The sequence below is a fragment of the Neofelis nebulosa genome, chromosome 3 (genome assembly GCF_028018385.1).
Source record: "Neofelis nebulosa isolate mNeoNeb1 chromosome 3, mNeoNeb1.pri, whole genome shotgun sequence".
NCBI lineage: Eukaryota > Metazoa > Chordata > Mammalia > Carnivora > Felidae > Neofelis > Neofelis nebulosa.
The window spans coordinates 49,898,606-49,925,904 of NC_080784.1; the positions used below are offsets into that span (position 1 = coordinate 49,898,606).

The 27,299-nt window shown below is 47.5% G+C and overlaps 1 protein-coding gene across 2 annotated transcripts; it reads right to left on the bottom strand.

Moving 5' to 3' along the window:
• Window positions 1–477: 477 nt before the first annotated feature.
• On the bottom strand, window positions 478–27,299 carry TRIM35 (tripartite motif containing 35). Of its 2 annotated transcripts, XM_058720736.1 has the most exons (6): window positions 26,808–27,298; window positions 14,121–14,216; window positions 9,337–9,567; window positions 5,642–5,664; window positions 4,703–4,821; window positions 478–3,305 (listed from the first exon to the last, which is right to left on the bottom strand). In XM_058720736.1, the coding sequence occupies exons 1-6, from the start codon at window positions 27,240–27,242 to the stop codon at window positions 2,728–2,730; spliced, it is 1,482 nt and encodes a 493-aa protein (XP_058576719.1). In that variant the 5' UTR covers window positions 27,243–27,298; the 3' UTR covers window positions 478–2,727. The 2 variants fall into 2 exon arrangements, with proteins under 2 accessions (XP_058576719.1, XP_058576720.1); XM_058720737.1 differs by lacking the exon at window positions 9,337–9,567 and having other exon boundaries at window positions 26,808–27,299.

Genomic DNA, 27,299 nt, shown 5'->3' on the forward strand with positions numbered 1-27,299 from the left:
GCCCTGCGTTGGGCTCTGTGCCAAGAGCTCAGAGCCTAGAGCCTGGAGCCTGCTTCTGATTCTGATTCTGTGTCTCCCTCTCTCTCTGCCCCTCCTCTGCTCACATTCTGTCTCTCAAAAATAAATAAACGTAAAAAAAAACAAAAAAATAGCCTAGCAGTTCCCCAAAGGGTTAAACAGAGTTCATGTATGATCCATCAAATCCACTCCTGGGTATATACCCAAGAGAACAGAAAACCTACATCCACACAAAAACTTGTACAACCCATGTACAAGGCATGTTCACAGCAGCATTCTTTGTAATGGCAACAGATGAAAACGATCTGAATGTCCACTACCTGAAGAATAGATAAAATGCAGTATATCCACACAACAGAATGTGACTTGATCTTGAAAGGGAACAAAGTCAAATACATGCTACAATATGGATGAACTTTTGCTTCCAAGGACACAAAAGGACAATGTCAAAAGAAAAAGTGGGTTTTAGCTCAAATATCATTTTTATTTTTTAAAAAAGAGGCCTAGGCTATCCAAATTGCACTCTTTAAAAAACCCCTTCCACTATCTACGTTGGAAATAAAAAAAACATTTTTAAAAGTTTATTATAACTTAAAATAATTTCAGGTCAAGATTTTTGCAGATTCTATTTGATGGGCTAAACACCAAGAGAATGCACACTGGTCTCAGGTGCTGGTCACCAAAGTGCCTTGAGCGTCAATGAGCCCAAGTGCCTTCCCGCCTGCACACGCCAGTCAGCCAACATTCCAACCCAGCCCCCTTCACCCAGTGGCATTTCCTACCACATCCCTCCCCGTGGCCCCTACCGATTGTACACATCACGTTGACAATGCTTCAGTTCTGAGTCGTCATTTCTGTTTTAAAAGCCCATTTCTGTGAGGCGGGGGCACAGGGGGAAGAAAGAACTCGAGTCCTCGGTCGGGAACGTGCCCCCTGATTAGACCACCACCCCCACGGGACAGTATTTCCTCCTACCATGCCGTTTCCTGGGACAGGGCAAGCAGACAATCAACATTTATCTGCAGGCATGAGCAAGGAAGAAGATGGAGGTGCAAGTTTGGAGGCACGACAGGAATTGAAAGGGGGCAGAAGCAATCAGGATGACAACACGAAAGGCGACAGGGTGTAAGACAAGCAGCTGAGGCCAGGGAGGGCAGCAAAGGCCAAGCGAGGCCATCTTCTGCCCTTCTCACCCCAGACCTGAATGAAAGGGGTCCCTCATTACTTTATGAGGACGAATCAGAGCTGTTTCTTCCACAGCAATCACAGGACATAATTTCCCAGTCCTCCTATCTCATCCCCAGATGAGGAAACTGAAGCCCAGAGAAGGAACGGGTCTAAACTCTGCTTTTTAAAATGTGGGGTTTTTTTCCACTTGCATTGTATAAGTCACTTTTTAAGGCTAAAATGTAAAAAAAAAAAAAAAAAAAAAAAAGTTTTTTAAGTGAAATAGTCCAAGAAGTGCAAATAGATAAATCAGAGTTAATCTGATGGGCAGCCTTGCCTATTCCCCGGGGACCACAGGGGATCCTGGGGAGCAGTTTTAAAATACTGGTATAAAGTGATAGACAAGTTGAGCCCAGGTCCTGCCCCAAAGCCACAGCAGCAGCCCTGTATGAACTATATTTTCTTATTTTCTGTATTCTTGAGGCTCTGGCATCTGGGGCCTCACAGGCCCAGGGAACCTGTTCCTCCCAGGAGAAAGCAATCAACTCTCCTGTGAGCACGCCCTTCATATGCAAACCAACCCATCCTGAGCTATACCCCCAACCACTTCTTTTACCTGGCTCTCACACTGGGGGCCAAGGTTCCTCTCTGGATCATCCCTGACAACTGGGGACAGCCCCTATGTCCCAGAGCCTGCCAAAATGATTCAAACTAGAAGATCTCAAACCTGTCTACCCAGAGCCCTGCCCCACCTGTTCCTATCACCGAAACCACAATAAAGTCTCCAACCTGTGCTTCCTCAACTCCCCCTGCCTCCTCACAGACCCTGATGCTTCCCCTGACGCTGCCCTGTGTGGCTACTCCCAAAGGTGCGGTGGGGCCCTCCTCTTGGGAGCTGTAAATAACAAACTCTTTTCAACTGCGGCCCTCTCCAGGTCCACTGGCCTTGCCATACCTGGATAATAAAACCTACGTTTAAAACAGGCCCATTCTAAGGGCGCCTGGGTGGCTCAGTCGGTTAAGCGTTTGACTTCAGCTCAGGTCATGATCTTGCGGGTTCGGTGCGTGGGTTTGGGCCTGCCCCGCGTCCGGCTCTGTGCGGACAGCTCAGAGCCTGGAGCCTGCTTCGGGGTCTGTGTCTCCCTCTCTCTCTGCCCCTCCCCCTCTCACGCTCTGTCTCTGTCCCAAAAATAAACATTAAAAAAATTTTTTTTTTAAAAACAGGCCCATTCTAGAAGCAAATGTCATCCCCAGAAATCTGGCATTAGGGTTTAGAAAATTCACATCCTGAAGGTGCCATGGCTCTGGGGAGTGAGGGGTCTCCTGGATGACTTTTAACCGTGGGCAGAGAAGGGACCAGAAATGAAGGAGAAGGTCTGGGGCCTGGAGCCATAGGAAAAGGACAAGACAGGTCAGCAGGAAGATGCTGGCAGAGGCAGTTGGTTCAGAGGTACTGAGGTGAATGTGGACTGAGGAAGGGCAGAAAGACAGCAGGACCACGGACCCGGTCCCAGGCAGCATCCATCCGGCTCCGGGCCAACCTCAGCCATCCAGCTCCTCCTTGACAGTGATCCGCAGGGGGCAGATGCGCAGAGGCTCGGCAGGCCCGTCCCCCCGCATGCCCCCCAGGTAGAAGTAAGGCCGCACCTCCCCGAAGCGGGCGTGGAAGGTGTAGAGGTGGCAGTGGCTCTCCGCGTCGTAGAAAGACAGCTCGCCCTCCTCACACTCCAGCTCTACGCGCAGGCGGCGGGGGATGGCCGGGACCAGGGCTGACGTGGCCGGGTCCGAGGTCACACAGTGGTCTCCCTCCACGCCCTGCGTGCGGCACACGTACCAGAAGCCCGAGCGGGTGTCGTGGTAGCAGCTGTGCGAGTGGCCTTCGGCGCCGGCGTCCTGCTGCAGCCGCATCACACCCACCCGCCAGCTGGGCAGCCCCCCCAGGTCCACCTCCCAGGTGTGGGAGCCCTGCGAGAAGACGCGGGAGCCCAGCAGGCACGGCGCTGAGGAGAAGCGCTCCGGGTTCTCCACCTGCACGCGGTAGCCGTGGTTGGTGACGCTGGTGAGGTCATTGGACACCGAGAGCCAGCCGGCCGCGGTATTGGGATCGAAGCTGAAAGGCACTGAGAGCAGAGGGGGACAGCGGGGGCGAATCAGCAAACCTTAGGTGCTGCCTGCCTGCCACGCCAGCTGATGCCTCCATCCCCCCAAAGTGACCCGCCATGTCCCAACTGGCCCCAGGGCGTGGAGGGAGCTGTCCAGGGCTGAGGGGCAGGGTTATGGGCTGAACTGTACCCCACCGAAAAAGATGGGGATGTCTTAACCGCCAGTATTTCAGAAGGCATCCTTATTTGGGAGTGGGGTCATGGCAGATGTGACTGAGATGACATCAGACAGGAGCCGAGTGGGACCTTAACCCAACATGACTGTTGTTCTTGCCAAAGAAAGGAGAAGGGACACAAACACACGAGGGGACAAGGCCAGGTGATGACAAGGGCCGGGATCCAAGGGCTACAGCTGCCGGCCGAGGATTGCTGGCCAATACCGGAAGCCAGCGAGAGGCAAGGAAGGCCCTCCCTATAGGTTTCAGAGGGAGTACGGCCCTGCCGACACCAGCACTCTGGACTTCTGGCCCCTGGAACTGCGAGAGCAAGTAAATCTGTCATTTTACGGCACCCAGTGTGCAGTCCTTTGTTAGAGCAGCCACAGGAAACCAACAGGAGCAGGGGCCCCGGGTGCTCACAAAACTCCATGACGATTTGGAGAAGCACGTAACATCCCTCTGGGTTACATTTCTCCCTACAAAATCATGTCTTAGCTTGGGTTGCTACACAAAAATACCCCGGGCTGCGTGGCTTCAACAACCGAAATGTCCCTCTCATGGTTCTGGAGACTGAAGTCTAAGGCTGGGCTGTAGTGTGCTTCGGTTTGGGTGAGGCCCTCCCTCCTCGTGGCTCACAGACAGCTGCCTCTTGCTGTGTCCTCACACTGGGCAGAGGGGAGAGGAAGCCGGCCCTCTGGTGCCTCTCCTTGTAAGGGCACTAACCCCATCCTGGGGCTCTATGCTCATGACCTCATGTAACCCAAATCACCTCCCAAAGGCCGCACCTCAAATGCCATCACATTGGAGGTTGGGGCTTCAACCTACGAATGTAAGGGGACACAAACACTCAGTCCGTAGCGCCCAACACAGTGACTCGCGTGGCCTGGTGTCACCTTGGAAAGGCGATCCTGAAAGGAGGAGACCTCCCATTACCTACACGGTCCAGTTCCGAACAGAGAGGGCAGCCAGCTCCTCTTTCTGCAGAGGTGGCCGAGTGTCAGGACCCAAAGACAGGAGCTCTGCCAGAGGGTTTTGAGTGGTGGGGCTGGGGGTGGAGAGGGCACCAGGCACCTGTCTGAAAGAGGCTGGAGAAGGTCCGACAGGATGGGAAGCTAAAAGAGAGGAGTGCAGCTGGCTCTGTGCCTCACGTAAAGTACCCCCCCCCCTTCCTGTAACCCTGCCCGCACCCCCACTCACCAGATTCAACGGACGTGACCATCTTCCTCCAGACGCGGTACTGCAGGGAATCCAGGTACTTGCAGACGTCGATGAGCATCCCGGGCTGGACGGGCTCTGGCTCCATGGTGCAGAAGAGGCTGGGAAGGGAGGGAAGGCCTGGTGGGCAGGGCTGGGGCCGTGCATCCTGGGCCTAACTGGGTCAGCTGGCCACGGGCGACAGGACTCATTCCCTGGCCATCCTACCCATGACAAACCTGGGCTGGGCTCTGATGGGAGACGAGCCAGTAGCCAATTAGGCTGCTCCTAGCTCTCTGCAGGATTCAGTACTTGGGCTCAACCTGCCCCAGCTGGGATAAATATATATAGGAGGTTCTCAGACACAGTTCCCCTTCTTGAGGGCACAAAGCATACTTACATATCTGCTCATGGGATGTCCGAGTCAGAAGGGACCGTAAGGGTCCCCTAGTCCCAATGTCTGAACGTATCATTAGCCTTCGCTTTGAACACCTTCGGTGCCGGGAAACTCCCTATTCTCCAAAGCATTCTCTTTCATCTTTGTACAGCGGTGACTGGGATACGGTTCATCGCTGTGAGCCCAACAGACATCAACACAAACCAGTGTGTCCCTGAGGCCCTCAGGGGGAGGGGCTAACCAAGAAATAAGCTTAAACGTTGGGATGGCCCCCTGAGAAATACAAGCCATGTGCAAGATGACACATTCTCTCCCCACACAACGGACAGTGATTTTCCACACTCAGAAAAACAACACTTCACCAGCATAAATCGGAAGTGGAATGGCTCAAAGGAGGGCTCTGTCCACTTGGCCAGTCCCCACCACTCCCTCTGGGTCATACCCAGCTGGCTTCATTACCTGCCTGGCCCTGGAGCCACTGGCGCTGGCACCCCTGGTATTTCTGCCTGCTCTTCCCCTCCCCTCCATCAGCTTTGGCAACTTACCGGCGTTTTCGGCTTTTGTGTTTCTAAAAGAAAAAACAAACAAACGAGCAAACAAACAAAAAACAGAGCCATAAGACAGGAAAAAAAAAAAAAAAAGTAAGTTTCTGATCTCAAAAGTAGGCCTACATCCCATGTTCATGGACCAGAAGACTTCACATTGTTGAGATGGCAATGCTCCCCCAACTGATTTACAGATTCAATACAGTTCCTATCAAAATTCTAGCTGGCTTCTTTACAGACACTGACAAGGTGATCCTAAAATTCGTATGGAAATTCAAGGGAGCCAGAATAGCCAAAACAATCTTGGGCAAAAACAAAGTTGGTGGCTCACACATCCCGACTCCAACACTTACTAAAAGCAAGAGTAGTAAAAACAACGTGGTACTAACATAAGGACAGACATACAGAGCTAATGGACACTGAAAGTCAAGAAGTAAACCCTCATATTTACTGTCAGTTGGTTTTCTACAAGGGTGCCAAGGCCATTCATTGGGGAAAGAATGGTCTTCGGTAAATGGTCTTCAGTGGGACAACCGGACGTCCACATGCAACAGATTGAAGACGGATTCCCACCCTGCACCACACCCAAAATTTTCCGAATTAACTCAAAACTTAAATGTGGAGCTAAGCCTATAAAACTCATGACCCTGGATTATAGTTTCTTAGATATGACTCCAAAAGGATAAACAGCAAAGAAAACACAGACCAACCAGACTCCATCAAAAGGAAAAGCTTCTACATGTACTTCAAAGGAAGTTACCAAGAAAGTGAACAAATGACCCACAAAATGGGAGAAAATATTTACAAATCACTTACCTGCGAAGTGTGCATAATGCCTAAAAACTGTTACAATTCAACGAAAAAAAAAGACAAGCAACCCACTTTAAAAAATGGACAAAGGATTTGAATGTGCAGTTCCCCCAAAGATATACAAATGACCAACAAGTACGTGAAAAGATGTTCAATATCATTAGCCACTGAAGAAATGCAAATTAAAACCACAGTGAGATAACATTTTGCACCCACGGCAATGGCTATTTTAAAAAAACAGTCAGGAGGTGCCTAGGTGGTTCAGTCAGTTGAGTGTCCGACTTTGATTTTGGTTCAGGTTGTGATCCCAGGGTCACGGGATTGAGCCCCACACAGGGCTCCGTGCTCAGCACGGAGCCTGCTTAGGGTTCTCTTTCTCTTTCTCCCTCTCTCTCCCTTTGCCCCTCTCTCTCCCCTGCTCACGCTCTCTCTCTAAAATAAAAATTTAAAAATAATAAGACATTTTAAAAGAAAGTTAGCGTTGGCAAGCATGTGGAGAAGTTAGCCCTCGTACACTGCTGATGGGAATATAAAATCAGTGCAGTTGCTTAGAAAGCAGCCTGGCAAACGGTTAAACTTACAAGTTACCGTATGATTCAGTAAATCTATTCCTAGGCACATACTCAAGAGAAATAAAAACATATGTCTACACAAAAACTTGCACATGAATGTTTATAGCAGTATGATTCATAATCGCTAAAAAGTGGAAGCAACCCAAATGTCCACCAATTGATGAATGGGTAAATAAATGTAGCATATCCATACAACCAGTATTATTCAGTCCTGTACTGATACATGCTGCAACAGATACAGTTTCAAAATGTGCAGAGTGAAAGAAGCTGGTCACAAAAGGCTACATGTTATGTGATTCCATTTATAGAAATCATTTATGGAAAATGTCCAGACTAGGCAAATCCTTAGAGATAGAAAGTAGATTAGCGTTTGCTGAGGGCTGATGGTGGGGCGAGAGGGGGAGCATAGGAGGGTGACAGCTAAAGAGTACGGGGTTTCTGTTGGGGAGGTAAAACTAATTCTATGACTGATTATGGTGATGGCTGTATAACTCTGTGACTACAGTAAAAACCACTGAACTACACATTTTAAATGAGTGAATTATACAATATGTGAATTTTATCTCAATAAAACTGTTACATTAAAAAAGAAAAAATCAGGGCACTTGGCTGACTCAGTCAGTTAGGCATCTGACTCCTGATTTCGGCTCAGGTCACGATCTCACAGTTTTGTGGGTTCAAGCCCCGTTTTGGGGTCCGTGCTGACAGCACGGAGCCTGCTTGGGATTCTCTCTCGCCCCTCTCTCTCTGGTCCTTTCTCACTTGCACTCTGTCTCTCTCAAAATAAATACATAAGCTTAAAAAAAGGGTCATAAAAGCATCCCTGAAAGCACACTGGTCACTGGGCAAGACGACACTCCCAATTTCCTAAACAGAAACAGCAAGGAATCTAACTTTTAGAATCCACCAAATGATTTTATTATCAGGGGCATTTTGGAGACAGGGGACATCAGGATTCAAAGCTTTGTATGAGGCAGAGAACCCCAACAGTCCCTGGTGGGGATGTGACACCCACCCAGCTTGAATGGAAGATGTCCCTGTCCCTTCTCAATCCACTCTACAAAGAGTCCCCTTTCCAGAGGGTTCGGCTGTTCTCTAAGTGGAGGAGATACCTCACCATCCTAATCGATTTCCAAACTAGCTTTCCATTATAGAAACATCTCTATAAAGACCTAGTGACTCATGGGGGGCAGGAGGCAGGGGATGAAAGCAATAAAAAGAAAAAAAATAAACTAAATAGATATTTTTTAAAGAGAGAAAGAGGTCACCCTTTTATTTAAAAAAAAATTTTTTTTTTAATGTGTATTCTTTTTGAGAGAGAGACAGAGCGTGAGTGGGGGAGGAGCAGAGAGACAGGGAGACACAGAATTCAAAGCGGGCTCCAGGCTCCGAGCTGTCAGCACAGCACAGAGCCTGACACGGAGCTCGAACTCAACAACTGTGAGATCATGACCTGAGCTGAAGTCTGACACACAATTGCCTGAGCCAACCCTGGTGCCCCAAAGTCACCCTTTTCTTAAAACAATAGAGAATATCAAAATGTCATATTTACATTAAAAAGTTAAAATAATTGTATAACTCTAGAATATTCCATTTTGTCTTCTTTGTAAAATCCTATAACCCCTGTCTGATCATGAGAAAAACATCAGACAAACCCAGGTGGGAGAACAGGCCATCTGGCCAGAACTTCTCAGGACTGCCAAGGTCATGAAAAACAGAGAAAATAAGAAGCTGTCACAGACCAGGGGAGACTGGGAGAGGGGACAACTAAATGCACTGTGGGCCCCTGGATGGGACCCTGGAGCAGAAAGAGGATAGTAATGTAAAAAGTGGTGACTCCAAAGAAGTCTGGACATTAGTTAATTACAACGCACCCAGGTCAGCTTCCCTTGGACAAATGTGCCACAAGGTGATGTAAGGTTTCGACAATGGGACAAATGAGGAGAGGCGTATGGGGGCACTCAGGGCTATCCCTGCAACTTTTCCATACATCTAAAATTAATCCAAAATAAAAAGCTTATTTACCAAGTACTACATTTGGAGCAGAGAGAGAAGAAAGGAAAAGAGAGCAAGAGTGAGTACAAGAGAGGAAGGGCCAGGGAGAAGGAAAGGAGACAGAGGCAGAGAGAAGTGAACTCTGATGAAAACCCTCTTGGCCTCCTGACGGTCAGAGAACTTCCTTCGAGGGCTCTGAGGGCCCAGCACCCCGAGACTATGGGAAGATGGGGTGGGCCAGGGCCGGGGGCCTCTGGCTCCCCACCGGCTCCTGAACACCTGGTCCCTGTCACTGAAACCAGGCGGCAAGCCCCTCACCATGAGAAAGGAAACGTCATCCTCCTTCATTTCCACCTGCAGCCGCTCAATCTCATGGGCCAGAGCCTCTGTGTCCTCTGCCAGCCGCTTCATCTTCCCTTCAGCCAGACGCTGCTTCTCCCTCGCCTCCTCGGCCATGGCATCCAGGATGGCTTGCTCCTCCACTCTCAGGAACTCGCGAAGCTTGTCGAACTCCTGCCGGATTCGCCCTTCCAGCCAGGCAGCCTCCACCTGCGGCAGAGAGCAGGACGGAGCCACAGAGGGTCAGCCTCGGATGGAAGCCCTCGGCCGGCGCCTGGCCACGTGACTCGGAGGTTTCTAGCAAAGGAGCTCTGTTTTCAAAGGAAACCATGAGCAGACCCCCCGACAGGTAAAATGCAGGTACAATTTTATCAGCACAGAGTTGTAAGTTTAAAGCACACAGCATGATGAGATTGTCTTGATAAAATGAAATCTCAAATCGAATCACTGCTTCTAGATGACGCCTATAGTCTGGATCCTCCTCAACACACACTAATCTGTATCTTGGTTAGGTGCACAACAGCAAGGGAAATACTGAATCGCAGAAATGAACTGTTGTTGTAAGAACCATTTTTTATTTTTTGAATGTATTTTTAAAATTTTTTGCATGTTAATTTATTTTTGAGAGAGAGAGTGCATAAACAAGGGAGGGGCAGAGAGAAAGGGAGACACAGAATCTGAAGCAGGCTCCAGGCTCTGAGCTGTCAGCACAGAGCCTGATGTGGGGCTAGAACTCACCAACCGTGAGATCATGACCTGAGCTGAAGTTGCACACTTAACCGACTAAGCCACCCAAGTGCCTTGCAAATAACAACGATGTTTAAAACTTATTTGCTGGGAATGCAAGGTGGTGCAGCCACTCTGGAAAACAGTATGGAGGTTCCCCAAAAAACTAAAAATAGAACTACCCTACGACCCAGCAATGGCACTACCAGGCATTTATCCACAGGATACAGGTGTGCTGTTTCGAAGGGACGCATGCACCCCCATATTTATAGCAGCACTATTGACAATAGCCAAAGTATGGAAAGAGCCCAAATGTCCATCGATGGATGAATGAAGAAAATGTGGTAGATATATACAATGAAGTATTACTTGGCAATCAAAAAGAATGAAATCTTGCCATTTGCAACTACATGGATGGAACTAGAGGGTATTATGCTAAGTGAAATTAGTCAGAGAAAGACAAAAATCATATGACTTCACTCATATGAGGACTTTAAGAGACTAAAACAGACGAACATAAGGGAAGGGAAACAAAAATCATATAAAAACAGGGAGAGGACAAAACAGAAGAGACTCATAAATATGGAGAACAAACTGAGGGTTTTGGGAGGGGCAGTGGGAGGGGGGATGGGCTAAATGGGTAAGGGGCACTAAGGAATCTACTCCTGACATCATTGTTGCACTATATGCTAACTAATTTGGATGTAGATTTTAAAAAATAAAAAATAAAACAAGTTAAAAAAAATGAATAAATAAAACTTATTTGCCTTCCAATCTTAAGACTTCAAATCTGTCTGATCCAGAGGCTTCCCAACAGAGTAGGAAGTATTTACTTTAAAACCAAATCATTGGGGCGCCTGGGTGGCTCAGTCGGTTAAGCATCCGACTTCGGCTCAGGTCATGATCTCGCGGTTCGTGAGTTCGAGCCCCACGTCGGGCTCTGTGCTGACAGCTCAGAGCCTGGAGCCTGTTTAAGATTCTGTGTCTCCCTCTCTCTCTCTGACCCTCCCCCGTTCATGCTCTGTCTCTCTCTGTCTCAAAAATAAATAAACGTTAAAAAAAAAATTAAAAAAAAAAAACACCAAATCATTAATGATATGCACACTCCTAATCGTACCTACAAAAAGCTTTTTAAAAGTTAAAACAAACCCATAAATGCACTCAAAGAAAAAGCAGAGAAATATTTCTCACCTCGGAATGAAAAAGACCTTTTGTACAGCAGTAAAACACTGAGAAGCCTCAAAGGAGATCATTGAATGGATATAAAAATAAGAAGTTGTTTTTTTTTTTTTTAAAGTAGGCTTCATGCCCAGCACAGAGCCCAACATGGGGCCTAAAGTCATTACCCTGACACCAAGACCTGAGCTGAGATCAAGAGTCAGATGCTTAACCACTGAGCCACCCAGGTGCCCTAAACATGAGAAGTTCTAAATGGCAAGAGACTACTTATAAAGTGAAGTACAAAAATAAAATTCCAAGATGACCACTGGAAAAACAACTCGAAATGTGTGTGGTAGCAATGGCAGGTCACTATCTCATCTTGAGATTGAAAAGTTCAGTACATGATGAATAATATGCTCATGGCTCTGACAATATGTGACAAAATATTCACCGAAAAAGTGAAAATGACCCAGAAAAGGTAAAAGTGTTTCACTGAAAAAGAAATGACAAGCGAGGAAAAATATTTGCAACAGATAACAGACTGTTATTCTTAATATACAGAGCACTCCTATGAATCCACTAGAGAAAAGGGCAAATATTCCAAGGGAAAAAAAAAAGCATGTGAACTGGTGTTCACAGAAGAAACACAAATGGCTTTATATTCGTGAGCCGGTATACAAACTGTCAAAGGCATGCAAACGGGAGGGTACTGCTGAAATACCAGGCCCAAAAGATGGGTTGTGCATGGTGGGAGAGACAGTGAAATGCAGGAGGATTTCTGTCCCACAGAAAGATAAAAAAGCAGGCAGGAAAACCCTGCCAGTGCAGAGTCAAGTCTAGCTACCCTGCCGGCTGGCAATCCGGAGCCTTGAAGGGGTAAACATCAAAGCCTTCACTTCCCTCATCAGCCTGCACAGACTGGACTCAGGGGGAAAGCATGAATCACACAGGAGTCCTGGAATCTCACACCTGGCCACGCGAGAGTTGCACAGCGCCTGGGACGGGCAGACAGGTGCTAGCACCTGGACCTACGGACATGCCCCAGGCACCTCCACTGTAGTCCCGACGAGGCCAGCCACGTGAATGGATGGGGCTGGCCACAAAGGAGCTCAAGCCACAGAGGCAGAGCTCCAGGATTCCACAGCGACCACAGGAAAAGCAACTCACTACGAATGTTCTGACCACAGGGTGGGAGGTTCCAGTCACTTCCTGTCTGGATCGGAACAGGGTGGGAGGTTCCAGTCACTTCCTGTCTGGATCAGAAGCTCAACGTGTGTTCTGGCTCTGACGGTATGACAAAATGATTCACTGCAACAGTGAAAACACCTCTCAAATCCAGCTGGATGGTCTATAAGACGCGAGAGTTGTTGGAAGGACTTTTCTGTTGGGCACTTTTCTGTTGGGCACTTCACATGCATCCTCTCAAGTGAACGTTTAACAACATTCTAGTAAGACGAGGCCGCTCTCTTTCCGCAGATGAGGGAATTAGCTTGCAGGGGGTGAGGGATGTGCCTGGAGGACAAGGCTTGGGTTTGGGAGTAGGTCGGCTTTGCGGTTACTGCCCTGGCCACCCACCTTTCACGATCCTTTCTTCTACCTTATTCCACCAGCTCTGCGGCTCGGGGAAACTCCCTGGCCAGATGTTAAGGAGGCTCTTTCTCAAGCCTAGTCCCCTCCCGTGGGCACATGGGCATGGGAGGGGAGTGCCAGGCAGCCCAAGCCAGGTAGGCCTCAGCTGAGCTGTACTTAGTAGAAGTACTCACCCAGGGGGTGACAGAGCAAAGCCAGGACAACCCATCAGAAACCCGGCTGCCAATCTGCACAGGACTCAGAGGAAGAGAGGGTGCCCAGGCATAAACAATGACAGTGGGGAGAGAGGGGAGACCATTCACTCATTCAACTTACAACCCCTTATTGATCACCTACTGTGTGCCAAGAATCCTCTCAGATACTACTGCGCTTGCTTTTGTTACATTCTAATGGGAATAAATAAAAAAAAAAAAAAATAGGAAGTTAATTGCAGGTAACGTAGTGTTCCAAAGAACACAAAATGGGGACATACAAGAGCAACTAAAGGAGAAGGCTGCTTGGGTAGGGTGATCAGGGAACGATTCTCCGAAGGGACGTCTGAGCTGAGATACTAATGACAAACTGCGCCTTATGGGAGATCCGGGAGGAGACAGCTCACGTGAGGGTCAGAAGGCAGGCCAATGTGGCTGGAGCCAAGCATGGGAGGAGACGAAACCGAGGAGCAGGGAAGGCCGTGAAGGCCACGGTGAGGAGTCTGGACTGTGTGATCTCAACAGTTTTAAGCAGAGGAGTGACGCAATCAACGTATTTTTCTAAAACATCAGTCGACTCCATGGAGACGGACTGCAGAAGGGCAGAAGGCTGGGGCCCTGTACGCGGCCAGGTGAGAAACAACGGAGATATGGCCAGGATGCTGGAAACAGAACGGCAGGTGGACATGATGTATCTTGCAGTTAGAGGAGACAGGACTGCTATGGAGTGGACCCGGGGAGTAAGAGGGAAAGAGGAGGAGCTAAAGAGCCCTAGGTCATCGTTGGCTTGAGCAGCTGGGTTGGATGGTCAAGTGCAGCACGTGTTGAAGTTAGACTGAAAGCACAGTGCAGATGGCACAGGTAGTTTTTCAAGCCACTTCCGTGGCTGCTGGCGTGGCCTGTGCCCAGCTATTTAGAGAGGCCATGGCGGTGCAGCCACAATCAGCAACCTAGGACATGACCATGCTAGACCCTCAGAGTTAGGGAAGGATGATTCTGTGTCCATACCCACAGCCAGGATGGGCCCACCCTCACCTCTCCCCTCCCCCCATATCCCAGGTGTCCCTAATCTCCCCACTCAGCCAGTGCACTCACCTGATTATGCTTGGCGATGGCCTCATAGGAGCGCCGCACAGCCCAGAAGGCCTTGGCTTTCTCCCGCAGCGCATGCTCCATGTTCCTGCACTTGGCCTGCGTGAGATACAAGGAGGAGGCACATTAGGGCTGGAGGCCAGGCAGGGGGTGACACACCCCATTTACAACTGGAGTCCAACGTCAGTGTGGGCACAACTCAACCGTTTACTCAACCCAGTCTGTCCACATGCTGCAGGGCACAGCAGAAAGGGAAGTCCTATAGCCCTGACCTCCAATCCGGCATTTTTAGCATAAAGTGCTCTCAGATCCCTTCTAACCGGCCCCTTCGTTTCATACCTGGTACAGATGGGAAGACAGGGCCTGTTCCCTCGCAAGTTGGCCACAGTACAGTGTAGAAGGGCATCCCGCTCAGGCCTAAAGCTGGTCCAGGCAAGCCAAGAACCCCTGAGCTGTGTGCCAGTTCTATAGACCATGTGCTCACAGGCTCCCTTTCCCACTTTCTAAACCGGACTGGCCTGCAGTTAGAAATGACCAGATCTGATGGCAGGTTGGTCCAGTTATTCCTACAGGGCCCGATCTAAACACAGATCTCCCCACATCCCTACCTTGTGGCAATATTCTACGGGTACAGGAGCCATGTGAAATACTTTCATCACTGCTTTCAGCATATACTTTGGTTTTAGTAGTTTTGTTTTTTTAAACTTAACCATTCTTGCTCTGATCTCCTTGGACTTCACTACCAGTTTTAGGTTGGATTCCTACCTTTTGTATTCAAGGCCTATCCATTTCTTTCCATCGTTAACCTTTTCACTTATCATTCTGAGAAAGCTTACCAGGTTTTTTCCTTTGGAAAAATAGTAACAATTCTAATGGCATTAGTTATAAATGGCCAGCATGTACTATTTGCCAGGGAAGGTGCTAATCACTTTATAGATTATGTTACTTAATCATAACATTATCTCTGTTAGGTGAATAATATTATTAGCCTCATTTTAGAAATTAAAAAACAAAAACAAAAGCACACAAAAGGGAAGTGACTAGCCCAAGAGCACACAGCTAGTATATGGCAGAATAGGGATGTGAATCTAGACAGTGGTGATAGCCAGCTTCTAAGATGGCCCCTGGTGATCCCTCCCTCCTGTGAGATAGGGCAATTTGTTGCTTTAAGCTTCCAGTTTTGGGGGTGATTTGTTATGCAGCAATAGGAGATACAGATTTGTCCTCAAAAGCCTCATCCCCACCTGGACCTGATTCGGATGATGAGATTCAGGAGCTGATGCTATAACAAGATGTTTGGGGATCTTGGGAGTGGGTGAGTATATTATGAATGTGGCAGGGGTGGGGCGACATGAATCACTGGGGACCAGAGGGCAGATTGAAGGAGGCAGCCTCTAAAGTGGTCCCAGCAGGGGCGCCTGCGTGGCTCAGTCGGTGAAGCGTCTGACTTCAGCTCAGGTCACGATCTCTCGGTCCGAGTCCGAGCCCTGCGTCGGGCTCTGGGCTGATGGCTCAGAGCCTGGAGCCTGCTTCCGATTCTGTGTCTCCCTCTCTCTGTGCCTCCCCCACTTGCACTGTGTGTCTCTCTCTCTCAAAAATAAACACTTCGAATGAATGAATGAATGAAATGGTCCCAGTAATCCCCACTTCTGTCATTCATGCCATGGTGGAATCTCCTCCCTGTGGGCTGGACCTAGCAACTTGCTTCTGATCAGCAGAATATTGCAAAAGCAAAGGGAGATCACTTCCAAGATAGGGGACCAACAGCCTGTGCATACCCCTTCTCACCCTACATTGCTTGCTCACTTTGGATGGAAGCCAGCTGCCATGTTGTGATCTAGTCTACGGGGTGGCCCACGGAGCTAGGAACTGAGGATGGTGTCCACCCGACAGCCCGACAGGACCAGAATCCTGCCAGCAACCACACGAGTGGGCAAATAAGCAAGCTTGAATGGTGACCTTGGCCTACTCGAGCCTTCAGATGAGACTGCAGCATCATGAGAGACTGAGGGCAGACACCCCCAGCTAAGTCATGCCCAGATTACAGACCCAAAGAAACTGTGAGATAACATTTTCTGTTTTAAACCACTCTTTTTGGAGGTGATTTGTTATGCAGCAATAACTGGGCAGTCTCTTACTCCATAGCCCATTCTTCTAACTGCCGTAGTCCAAAAGTGATACCTCGTTTCATTTTCTGCAGATTTTGTTTTCTTTTCTATTCATTTTGGTCATTTTTATGATCTCCTTGAGAATATATAACAGACTTTTAAAAATTATTTTCTGTAGAATAACATCTCTAAGGTGAGCCTCCCAGTACCAAAATAAAATCAGTAGGAACCTCCCACAAGACCAGTGAAATATCACCCTAATGTTTTGTGGGACAAGAGGTCTTGTCACAAAGTCACGTAATAGTTCTGTGATGTGCCAAATACGCGTGGATGACAGGCGTGAAGGAACTGCCCACACATTACCCAGGGGTGTGCTGGTCCCAAAACAACACAGCCCAGCCCTCTGCCCTCTATTACGGGCTAAAAAAGATGGCAGGGGGCGGGGCACAAAAGTCCCTTGTCCTTTCCCAAACTCTTCAACCACTATGAGAGTTCTGCTGTAATGCAGCAAAGAACAACCCCAAAATGACCCTTCTCTGAGGTGTGAGTTGATGAGATCCACCAATGGTTCTATTTGTAACAAGAGTTACTACTGACATGGACTGTGCATCATGCATCAGATTAAGCACTTTATAAATATCATGCTACTTAATTCTTACATTCCTGTGAGGCAGGCACTACACTCCACTTACACAAAGGAGAAAAGAAAGCCCAGAGGAGTTGAGTAAGTTGTCAAAATTATTGAGTAAGTTGTTAAAATTTATGTGAAGCTCAAGAATGGTCAGCACTAATAGAAGGTGGCAGAAATCAGAAGGTGGTTGCCTCTGACTGGGAAGAAGAGGGCTCTCCAGGGTGACAGAAATGTTTGTTCGGGGTGGCAAGTATAGGGTGTGGATAATTGTCAGAACTCCTCAGATTCAACATTCAAGATCCATGCAGCTTGTTGTATATAAAGTCTACCTCGAAAATTTAAAAACCTATAAAATGAAAACATTTCTTGCCACTTACCGAGAGCTTTCCTCCCACAATGAAAGGAAATCCCGGCAATTTCTCCCAGGTTTAAAGAGTTGTTTTTTACCTTTCAATCTCTGTTGTTGACAACTTATTTGCTTTGGCATAAAACATATGTGTGCCTTAAATACACATACATGTGGTTAAGTACAGAAGGTTATAAAGTTATAAAGTGAACACCTCTGTAACCACACCCAGGATGTGTCCTTTCTGAATCGTATCCCCTTCTTGCTGCCACAGCAAACAAGGGTCCTTATTTGCATGTATTTCCCTGCTTCTCTTCATAGTTCTATCCACCCATGTATGCATCCTTAATCTAAACAATATACTTTAGTTTTTCCCGGTTCTGAACTTTGTATTAATGGAACCATTCTGTGTGCATTCTTTTGTGTCTTGTTTTCTTAACCTTAATGTAAGGTTTACAGGATTCAAATCCGTTACTGTATGTAAGTTTACTCATTCATTGTTGCACTGTATTCCAGGGTATGAATACACATTTACCCATTCCGTGTTCATGGACAGTTGGGTCATTGACACTCTCCAAGTAATACAAATAGCACGTATCTTCCTGCATACATCACATATACACGTACACTTGTCTCTGTGCAAAATACTCCTGGAGGCAGAAACACTGGTGTGTGTATTTTCAGCTTTAGAAGATTAACGCCAAACCGTTTTCCAAAGCAGTTGTACCAGTTAATACCACACAAGCGATGTTAATGAAGTGTTCATTAACCATTGGATATTTATTTTTTAATATCTGTTCACGTCTTTCAACCATTTTTTAACGGAGTTGCCTGCCATTTTCCGACTGGTTTGTAGGGATTTATTGTAAATGTGCAACGTCTTTCATGGGTTAGATGTGTAATAAGTATCTTCTATTGTATCGCTTGTATTTCTTAACTTCAGTATGGTCAAATGTATCGGTCTTACCCTTTAGAATTAGTTTTAAAAATACTCCCATACCCTAGGGTCACAAAGTTAATTTGCTATATTATTATCATTTTTTAAGCTTTATGGCTTTCCTTTCTCATTTGGGTCCAACGTGGATACCTGGAGTTTATCCTGTGAATGGTATGACCTGAGAGCTCGCTTCCTCAGAACCATTATTTAAGAGTACTAGCCTGCCCCACTGATACACAGGCCACCTCTACCATACATGAAACGCAGATATGTTTCCAGTTCTGTAGTCTGTTTCCCTGGTCCACCTGTCTGTCCTCTGCCAATATCACACAGCCTTAATTTCTACAGCTGTAAAATAAACTTAGACCTAATAAATATCTCCTAAGAATGTTTTTGCAATCGTTGTCCCTTAAAGTTTTCGTACGAATGTTAGAATTAGCTTGTCAAATTCCACAAAATAATCACATTGGGATTTTGATTAGGATAGTACTGACTCTACACTCAGTTTGGAGATAACTGGCATCTGTAAATAGTGAGTCTTCTCATCTATGAATATGGTATATCCTCCATTTAGTCTTTGATGTCTCTCAATGAAATTGTTCCCCACTTCTCCCTCCCCCCCCCCCCACCCGGCCAGAGATCTGCATCTTTGTTACCTTTATTGTTATAAACTCAATTTTCTATACCACTGTATTTTTTATTTGATATTTGCTACTGATATACAGAAATATTTTAATCTTTTTGCAACTGGCATTCTGTCTAAACTTATTTATATTCATAATTTATCCATAGCATCTTTTTATTTCCTATGCAACAGATATTTCTATACAGATACATGTAATCATGTCATCTACAGATCATGCTAGTGTAGTTTCCCTCTTTCCTAACCTTATACCTTTTATTTATGATTCCTGACTTATTTTATTAGCTACAATTTTCAATACAAAATTGAATAGAACTGGCCATAATGAGAAAACTTTCAGTGTTTCACCATTAAATATGGTATTAGCTCTAAGCTTTTCAGGAGTTATATTTCATCAGATTAATGAGGTTCCTTCCGTTCCTAGTTTTCTAATTTTTTTTTAAGTACTAAAGTATACTGAACTTTATCAAATGTATTTTTTTTCCGTCCATTGTCATAATCCTATTTAAGTGGCACAAAACTAGGTTGTTTTCTTCTCTGACAACTTCTGTCATTTAACTGGAATATTTAACATAACCCAATATGTTTGTCATCCAACCTACCACCTATTTCTCCCACTTGTTCAGTATTTCCTTTCTTCCTATTTGGGGACTTACTGTGCACGTTTTATTCCACTTTTTCCCTTTCCGTGCACTTTGTGGTTCATCTAGGAAATATTGCATGTAAACAGTGTGAATTCAAATGAATCTAAACAATACACTTTTCACATTTGTTTTAGATATTCGGATTTTAACACCACACAACATACGTGTATCCAACTGGACTGACCATTCAGGGACCTGCATTATAGCCCAAACAGTGTGTTGAATGAGCAGAAGCTGCTGGCTTCCTAGTGGGGGCTCTGGTGTGAAGCCTGGTCGGGACTCATACGGGTCATCACTGCCCTGGATGGAGCTAAATGGCCTGTGACACATGTGGAGCATCGACCAGGCCCCAAGCCCAAAGGAGCAAATGAGCTCTGATTTTAGTTTCAAATTACAACACTCAAGGTTAGTTATAAACATGCAGAACAGGAAGCTTTTATTTACACTAAAAGGTTCAGAATGTGATTATAAGGTAGGTCTACGTCGTTGATTTTAAAAATTACAATTTGATTCTTTAAGCAGCAAGTTTCAATAATATATTTAATAATTAACTCTAAGGATTTTACAAAGTTATTTTGCCCAAATTATCCATTAACACAGGTGCTATGTGGTATAACTGAAAATGGGAAGGGTGCAGGTAAGAGAAAGAATAAATACTATTTCCCAAGATGGTCACAGCGCCCCTCAAGTACTTATCAAAGTGCTAGGGTCATGTCTGCAGCCAGGGATGTCTGCCCCAAGCCAGATTTTCTGTCCTCCGAGGCCCTATGTATGCTGCTGCATCTGACTGATTCCTGTCTGCACCGTCCAACAATCCCAACGTGGCGCTGAAAACTCAGCTCAGGTTCCCCTCACTTCCTCAGGGAGCCGCCTTGATCTCCCCAGCAGAGTTCAGGTACATCCCTTGGGCTCTCACAGCTCTCAGGTACAACCCTATGGTCCCATTTACTACCCTGGATAATCACCTCACTTTCCTGGAAAGGCTGCAGGCTTCCAGGAAAGGCCAGGTTCTCTCGCCCCACACATGGTGCTAAACAAACCTTTGCAGAAGGAATGGACGCTTGCCCTGCAAGGGTAGAAACTGTCTTGTCTCTGCATATCCCCAGGTCTCAGCACAAAGCGGATGTGCGTAACTACCTACCTGCCCAGTCAATGAGTGCATCCAACGTCCATGGTCTTTCCACTACTCCACACTGGCTCCTGGACTGAAAGTTAGGAGACCTGATTTATAAATAGTGTCTTTGTCACTAACCACCGGCGAGAACTTTGGCAAAGCTCTCTCACTGGCCGTCAGGCTCCATACCTTAGAGGGGCACCTGGGTGGCTCAGTCGGTTAAGCATCCAACTCTTAATTTCGGCTCAGGTCATGATCCTGTGGCCGTGAGACTGAGCCCCATGTTGGGCTCAGTGCTGGGTGTGGAGACTGCTTAGGATTCTCTCTCTCCCTTTCTCTCTGCCCCTCCCCTCTCTCTCAAAAAAAATTTTTTTAATTAAGAAATAAGGCATGTCTCTGAAATTTCACTGTAAAAATGAAGAACAGTTCTTGGTCCATGTTTACCCAGCCCATTACCAGTGTCCTGGCATCTGCCTCTGGTTCCTGTTACTTTCCCTATTTCAAATGTTTGTTTCCAGGCAGACTGACACAGCAGCTAAGAGCTCTGGCACCCTGCCACCCAAGTTCAAATCCCAGCTCCCTCATTAGGAGCATTCATTTTCTTCTCTCTGCCCCATGGTTTTCTCATGTGGGTAAGAGGAATGAGACTGCCTAGCTCACAGGATTACTGTGAGGTTCCCACTAGTCAATCCATGTAAAGTACTTAAAAGAGCACACCAGGCATGTGTTAACTCTCACTACTAAGTGCCACTTAGCACCAGGTGTCTTAACTCTCCTTCCGGGTTATTTCCCAGGCCTCTTAAATGCATAGGATAAATGCATCCAAGACAACTCGATCTCGTCCAGATCCTTTTCCTATCCAACTCCAACCCAGTCCCCCATTTTTCCTTTCCCCTCGGTGTGCTTATGAAGATTTAGCCAGACTAACTGTAAGAAGGTAATCCCAGAAGGGGAACAGACTGGGGCTGGTGCAGAAGAAGCTGGAGGGCAGAGAATGGCTCTCAAGTCAGTCCCATGTGACGTATAAGAAAGTGATCTGGACAAGACAGTTCGAGGCCTGGGACTTGGTGGGGGTTCTGCAAGGCAGAGTAAACACTGGACTGGGACTCAGGAAATCTGAGTTCTAATCCTGCGTGTACCCTTTTCATTCCCTGCGACTGTCATGAATTGCTGTATCTCTCCAAGTTTCTGTTTTCTCACTAGTAAAATGGAATCATCTCCTCACAGTGCCCTATGGCTCCGAGTCTGTATATTTGGGGATCTGCAAGTTTTCCAGGAAGAGTTTTCAATTAGTGTTTTCATTCAATAACCTACACAAACAAACAAACCAAAACCAAAACCAAAACACCTAACTAAGGTAAACCTTTTCTGAGTCACCTTATGAACACTGCCGACACGCTTTCCGTTCCTACAACTTCAGGACCAGTCTGTATTTGCTAACAATGTCCAAGCTATACGACTTTCATTGTCTCGGCCTAATAGGGAAAGAAAAGAAATACACCTAATAGGTAAAGGATAGGCTAGATCTGATGAAGGCCAATTACATCACAGCCAAGTTTTGGTTCTTCGAAGAGGGAAACTGAGGCTGGCAAATCAAGTCATCACATAGAAGAGGGTAAAGGGGTATCACGAGTATTGCCAGACAAGCCTCAGAGCCACCGAAGGAGCAGCGCTTGAGTTTCAGCAAAATAAAGCCTTGTAATGAATATCTGAACTAGAAATGAATTGATTTTTTGTTTTGTTTGTGCTTAATTTGTAAGTTTTGTGTGTTTGTTTTACTGCCTATGTGTGGAATAGGAGGAATTTACACTAGTTTAGTGTTTGTATGTAAGGAATAAATTTTATTTCACAGTGTTAGAACAGTTTCTCCCCGAAGAAGAACGGGTATGTTGTTCAGGTTTGAGAAACACGTGCCAGTGGATGTCCCTTCAAGCCCCAACATGTACTTTTAGTGATCTGGTTGAAACACTTATGTCATGTGTGGGGCACCTGGGTGGCCCCATCGGTTAAGCACCACTTCAGCTCAGGTCATGAACTCGCAGTTTGTGAGTCTGAGCCTGGCATCGGGCTCTGTGCTGACAGCTCGGAGCCTGGAGCCTGCTTCAGATCTTCTGTCTCTCTCTCTGCCCCTCCCCGGCTCATGTGCACTCATTCCATCTCTCTCTCTCAAAAAAATAAATAAATAAATAAATAAATAAACAAATAAATAAATAAATAAACAAACAAACATTAGAAAAAAATCAAACACTTATGCCATGTTTGGGTATCTCAGCACTTCCTTCCTTCATGCCCCACGTATGTAGGTAGGACAAAATCTCAGATCTTTAACATGCCCTTCGTGCCCCTTGCGATCTGTCCTGGACTGGATGCCCTCATTCCCCGTCCAGACGTCTCTGGGTTACTCTGCATCCCTGCCCCCTGCCCCACCACCGGGGCTTGCTGCCCCTCACTTAGCTAACTCCTCCTGAGCCTTCAGGTCTCTTGAAATCACTTCCCCAGAGACTCCTTTCCATGCCCCAGCAGACAAAAGCAGGCTGCCTTGTCACAGTGGGTCACATCCTGTACTGTCCTTCACAGGAATGTCACCCTGAAACTACAACGAGGGTGATTATATATACATATACTTTTTTAAGTTTATTTATTTATTTTTGAGAAAGACAGAGAGAGCGAGCAGGGGAGGGGCAGGGAGAGAGGGAGACAAAGAATCCTAAGCAGGCTCCGAGCGACTTGAATTCACGGACCATGAGATCATGATCTGAGCTGAAATCAAGGGTCGGACGCTCAACCGACTGAGCCACCCAGATGCCCCTAATTAGTGTGATTGTTATTCAGTTATGTCTGACTCCAAGAAGCCAAGGGCTAGGACTCCTCTGTCCTCTGCTGGACATACTGTGCCTGGCACACAGTAGGCACCCACTGATGGCAGTTCTTACCCACTCAAGCCTCTTAAACTTCTACCCATAATCGGCTGCCCTCACAGCTCCGAGAACAGAGAACCGGCAGGGAAAGTCTTCCCCAGGAACCAGAGAAGTTTTTCACAAAGTCCATGACCAGAGTAGGGGCTGAACAAGGCCCCAGGTGAACTGTATATAGTACTTGCCCTGTGACTTCAGACAAGTTACTTCACCTGAGACTCAGTGTCACTGTCTGTAAAATGGGGAGAACAGTACCTACGTGTAGCAAGTTGAATAAAGATGTCCACATCCTAAAACTTAGAATTTGTGAATACATTATTTATATGACAAAAAGGACTTTGCAGGTAGGATGAAATTATGGATTTTAAGATGGACGATTATCCTGGATGGTCCAGGTGGGCCCAAGTCACCGAAGGGTCCTTTTAAAAGGAAGTTAGGGGAGTCAGTCAGAGAAGACAATGAGACAACAGAAGCAGATGTTGGAATGATGGAGAAAGGGGCCTCTAAAAGCTGGACAGGGCAAGGAAATAAATTCTGTCCTGGCCTCCAAAAGGCACGTAGTGCTGCCAACACCTGGATTTCAGGACTTCTGACCTCCAGAACCATAAGAAAATACTTCTGTGCTGTGCTAAACTGCCGTGTTTGTGGCAATTTATTACAACAGCAATAGCAGACCAATATGCAACCTCATAGGGTTTTTGTGAGGATTAAATTGGTTGACATGTAAACACTCAAGAGCACCAGGCACATAGTAAGCGCTCAAACAGCGTCGGCTAGGGGCGCCTGGGTGGCTCAGTCGGTTAAGCGTCTGACTTCGGCTCAGGTCACGATCTTACCATTTGTGAATTTGAGCCCCGCATCGGGCTCTGCGCTGACAGCTCAGAGCATGGAGCCTGCTTTGGATTCTGTGTCTCCCTCTCTCTGCCTCTGCCCCACTTGTGCTCTGTCTCTCAAAGATAAACCAAAAAAATTTATAAAAAAATAGTGTCAGCTGGTTCAATTATTATTTTTACCGAATTCCTCAGATGACTGCCCAAGTGATCTTTCTAAACACACAGCTCACCACAAAGTCCCTATTTAGAAGCTTTCAGGGCTGCCCACCACACACAACAGAAGCCCCTCAGCCTGCTCTCCCCTCTCCAGCCTTCCCATGCTGCTCCCCACCCAGTCACCCAGCACTATTTATTGTCTGACTTCCCCTACTACAGTGCGAGTTCCACAGGGCGAGGGCTCGGTCTTACCTCTGTGGCTTCAGCACCCCTAACAGGTCCCGAACACCACACAACAGGTCCTTGGGACACGGGTGCCTAACGCACGACTGAGCCCCACCCTGCAAAGGGCTGAGCACACATGGCTTGCATTCTCCTCACATCTTTCAGGACCAGACTCCCTCTGTCCTCATAGGTCACCCTAGGTGCCCATCAGTCTGACAGCATCATCCCTCTGCTTAAAACCCTCCTACTGCTCCCTAAAGTCTCTAAGATAAAGGCCAAGCCTCAAGGCCTCTTCTGCGCTCCATTCTCACTCGAACCACTCTGAAATCCTCTTACTGCCTGAAGAGTTAGGCCTCCCAGCTTCTGGACCCTTATGTATGCTGCTGCCTCTGCCTGAAATACCCTCCTTCACCCCCTTCACCTGGCTAACACCTCCTCATCCCTCAGGTCTCTGCTTCAAGCTCCCTGAAGGTATGACATGTTGTCTATCTCATGTCTCGCAGTATCCCTGGGACCTAGCAGTACAAGGCATCTGCTGAATGAACAGGAAGTTGTCATTAGACCGTATGTGCTTCCTGGCACCTGACTCACTAACTGTGAATCCTGGCTTAGCCCAGACCTGGGGGTTCTGCCTTAGTGCTCTTGGCCTCTACCCCTGCCCATCTTCCTGCTCTGTACCTGTGCCAGTCCCATGGTGATGAGCCATGACTTGATCCATGGTGCCCCCCCCCCACCTCAACCCCAGCCCCCAGAATGCCCAGTATTTACTTTAGCTGTACCAAATCAGGACCTGGCACTTGTGCCAGAAGAGTATAGGAAAAAGCATTGTTGTAGACCACTGTTAAATACGGCAACAGGCGTTACAGGGTTATCCCTCTGGCAAGTTACTGTGGTATTCAAACATGCGTTCTGTTAACATTCCCCTTTACTTGAACTCTGTCAAAATGTGCAATGGAACTGTAACCAACTTTCAATATTTCTTAAGAAAGACATTAGGGGTGCCCTGATGGCTCAGTCTGTTAAGCACCAGACTTTTGATTTGGGCTCAGGTTATGATCTCACAGTGTGAGTTCAAGCCCCCCGCATTGGGCTCTGCGCTGACAGTGTGGAGCCTGCTTGGGATTCTCCCTCTCTCTCTCTCTCTGCCCCTCCCTCCTTCATGCACACATGCTCTCTCTCAAAATAAATAAGCTTAGAAAAAAAAAAAAACAAAGAAAAGAAAAAAAGGCATTGAAAAGAAAACAGGGTCTGGAGACCAGCGCACCTCCTTTTCAATACATTCAGCTTCCTACTAGCTTAACCAGTGGGTCTGACCCATGTGTTAACAGCTAAGGAAATAGTGTTTCACACCCTGTGCAATTTTTAAATCAATCAGTAAAAATAAAATAACAGCCAATGCCAGAGTACAATAGACGTTTTCACAGAACTTCTGTTTCAATTGGCACATACATATGAGTGCTCTGGATCACAATGGAAAAACCATGGGCTAAAGGTCAAAAATTGTGAAAACTCCTGAGATGGCTAATCCTTACTTTCTGATCATTTCCCCTTCCTATACCAAAGTATTCTCCATGTTACTTTTGCCCTGTACATTCCTCACTTTATTTACAGCCACTGGAACTCTAGGCATTGGGGCGCAGAGTGTGATCCAGAATAAACCAGTTGGCCGGGGCCAAAAGCCTCTCCACTCCTCCACGATACATAGGGCCAGCTCCGGGAAGTATGTGATCCACTTTGGAAGACCTTAGCCCTGGCTCCCCAGGTCCTGGGCTCCCGCACCTCTAACCTGACTGCCCTAAGCTCCACGATGCTTGGGCTTTACCCACTCCTGTGCTTCTCAAATGGGCCTGAGCCACACCCTGCTGGGGTAACTGGTGCAGGGGCTCGGCCCTTCAGAAGTGGGTGGGGCCGTCCGGAGAACAACGTGTAACCCCAGTTCCCACACTTCCTGTTTACTTTCCCTCTTCTCCCCTCGCAGGCCTCCTGGCCCGACCCCCCTGTAGGTTAGCGGAGTCCGAGGGGGCGAGGTCTGGGCACACAGCTCTGACTGGAGCCGCGGGGCCAGGGTTGCCGAGGTCCGGTCTGGACGCGGCCGCCACGTGCGCTCTCGGCCACCTCCCGCACACTGCCGCTCTTACCCGAAAGTCGTGGGCAGTGTCTTTCACTGGCTGCACGCGGTGCCCCTGGTGCCGGGAGTCGGCCTGGCACGAGCAGCACAGCAGCTCCTTGTCGTCGAGGCAGAAGAGGCTGAACTGGGCGCGGTGCAGGCGGCAGAGGCGCGGGGATCGGTGGCCCGCCCAGCGCGCGCCCTCGGACTCCTCGCGCAGCAGTTTCTCTACCAGGTTGTTGAGGGTGTGGTTAGTGCGTAGGTCGGCGAGGGCCGCGCGGTCCTTGCACACCGGGCAGGTGGGCGTCACCTGCACCTCCCAGCAGCGGGTCACGCACCCGCGGCAGAAGTTGTGGCCGCAGCGCAGAGTCACGGCATCGCGGAAGGGATCGTAGCAGACGGCACAGAGCAGCTCCTCCTTGAAGGAGCGGGAAGGCCCGGGGGACACGGCGGGGCCCAGCTCCATAGCTGTGGCCACCGGTTCCCAAGCCGGTAACTTTAACTCCCACCCCTCCCACCCACC

Excerpts from the sequence above, each read along its gene's own strand:
- TRIM35 (XM_058720736.1), bottom strand. The coding sequence starts at position 27,242 with ATGGAGCTGGGCCCCGCCGTGTCCCCCGGGCCTTCCCGCTCCTTCAAG. Across the intron at positions 5,665-9,336 it reads ATGACGTTTCCTTTCTCATG|AAACACAAAAGCCGAAAACG; the intron begins GTGAGGGGCTTG and ends TTTTTCTTTTAG. Across the intron at positions 3,306-4,702 it reads GGTCACGTCCGTTGAATCTG|TGCCTTTCAGCTTCGATCCC; the intron begins GTGAGTGGGGGT and ends CTCTGCTCTCAG.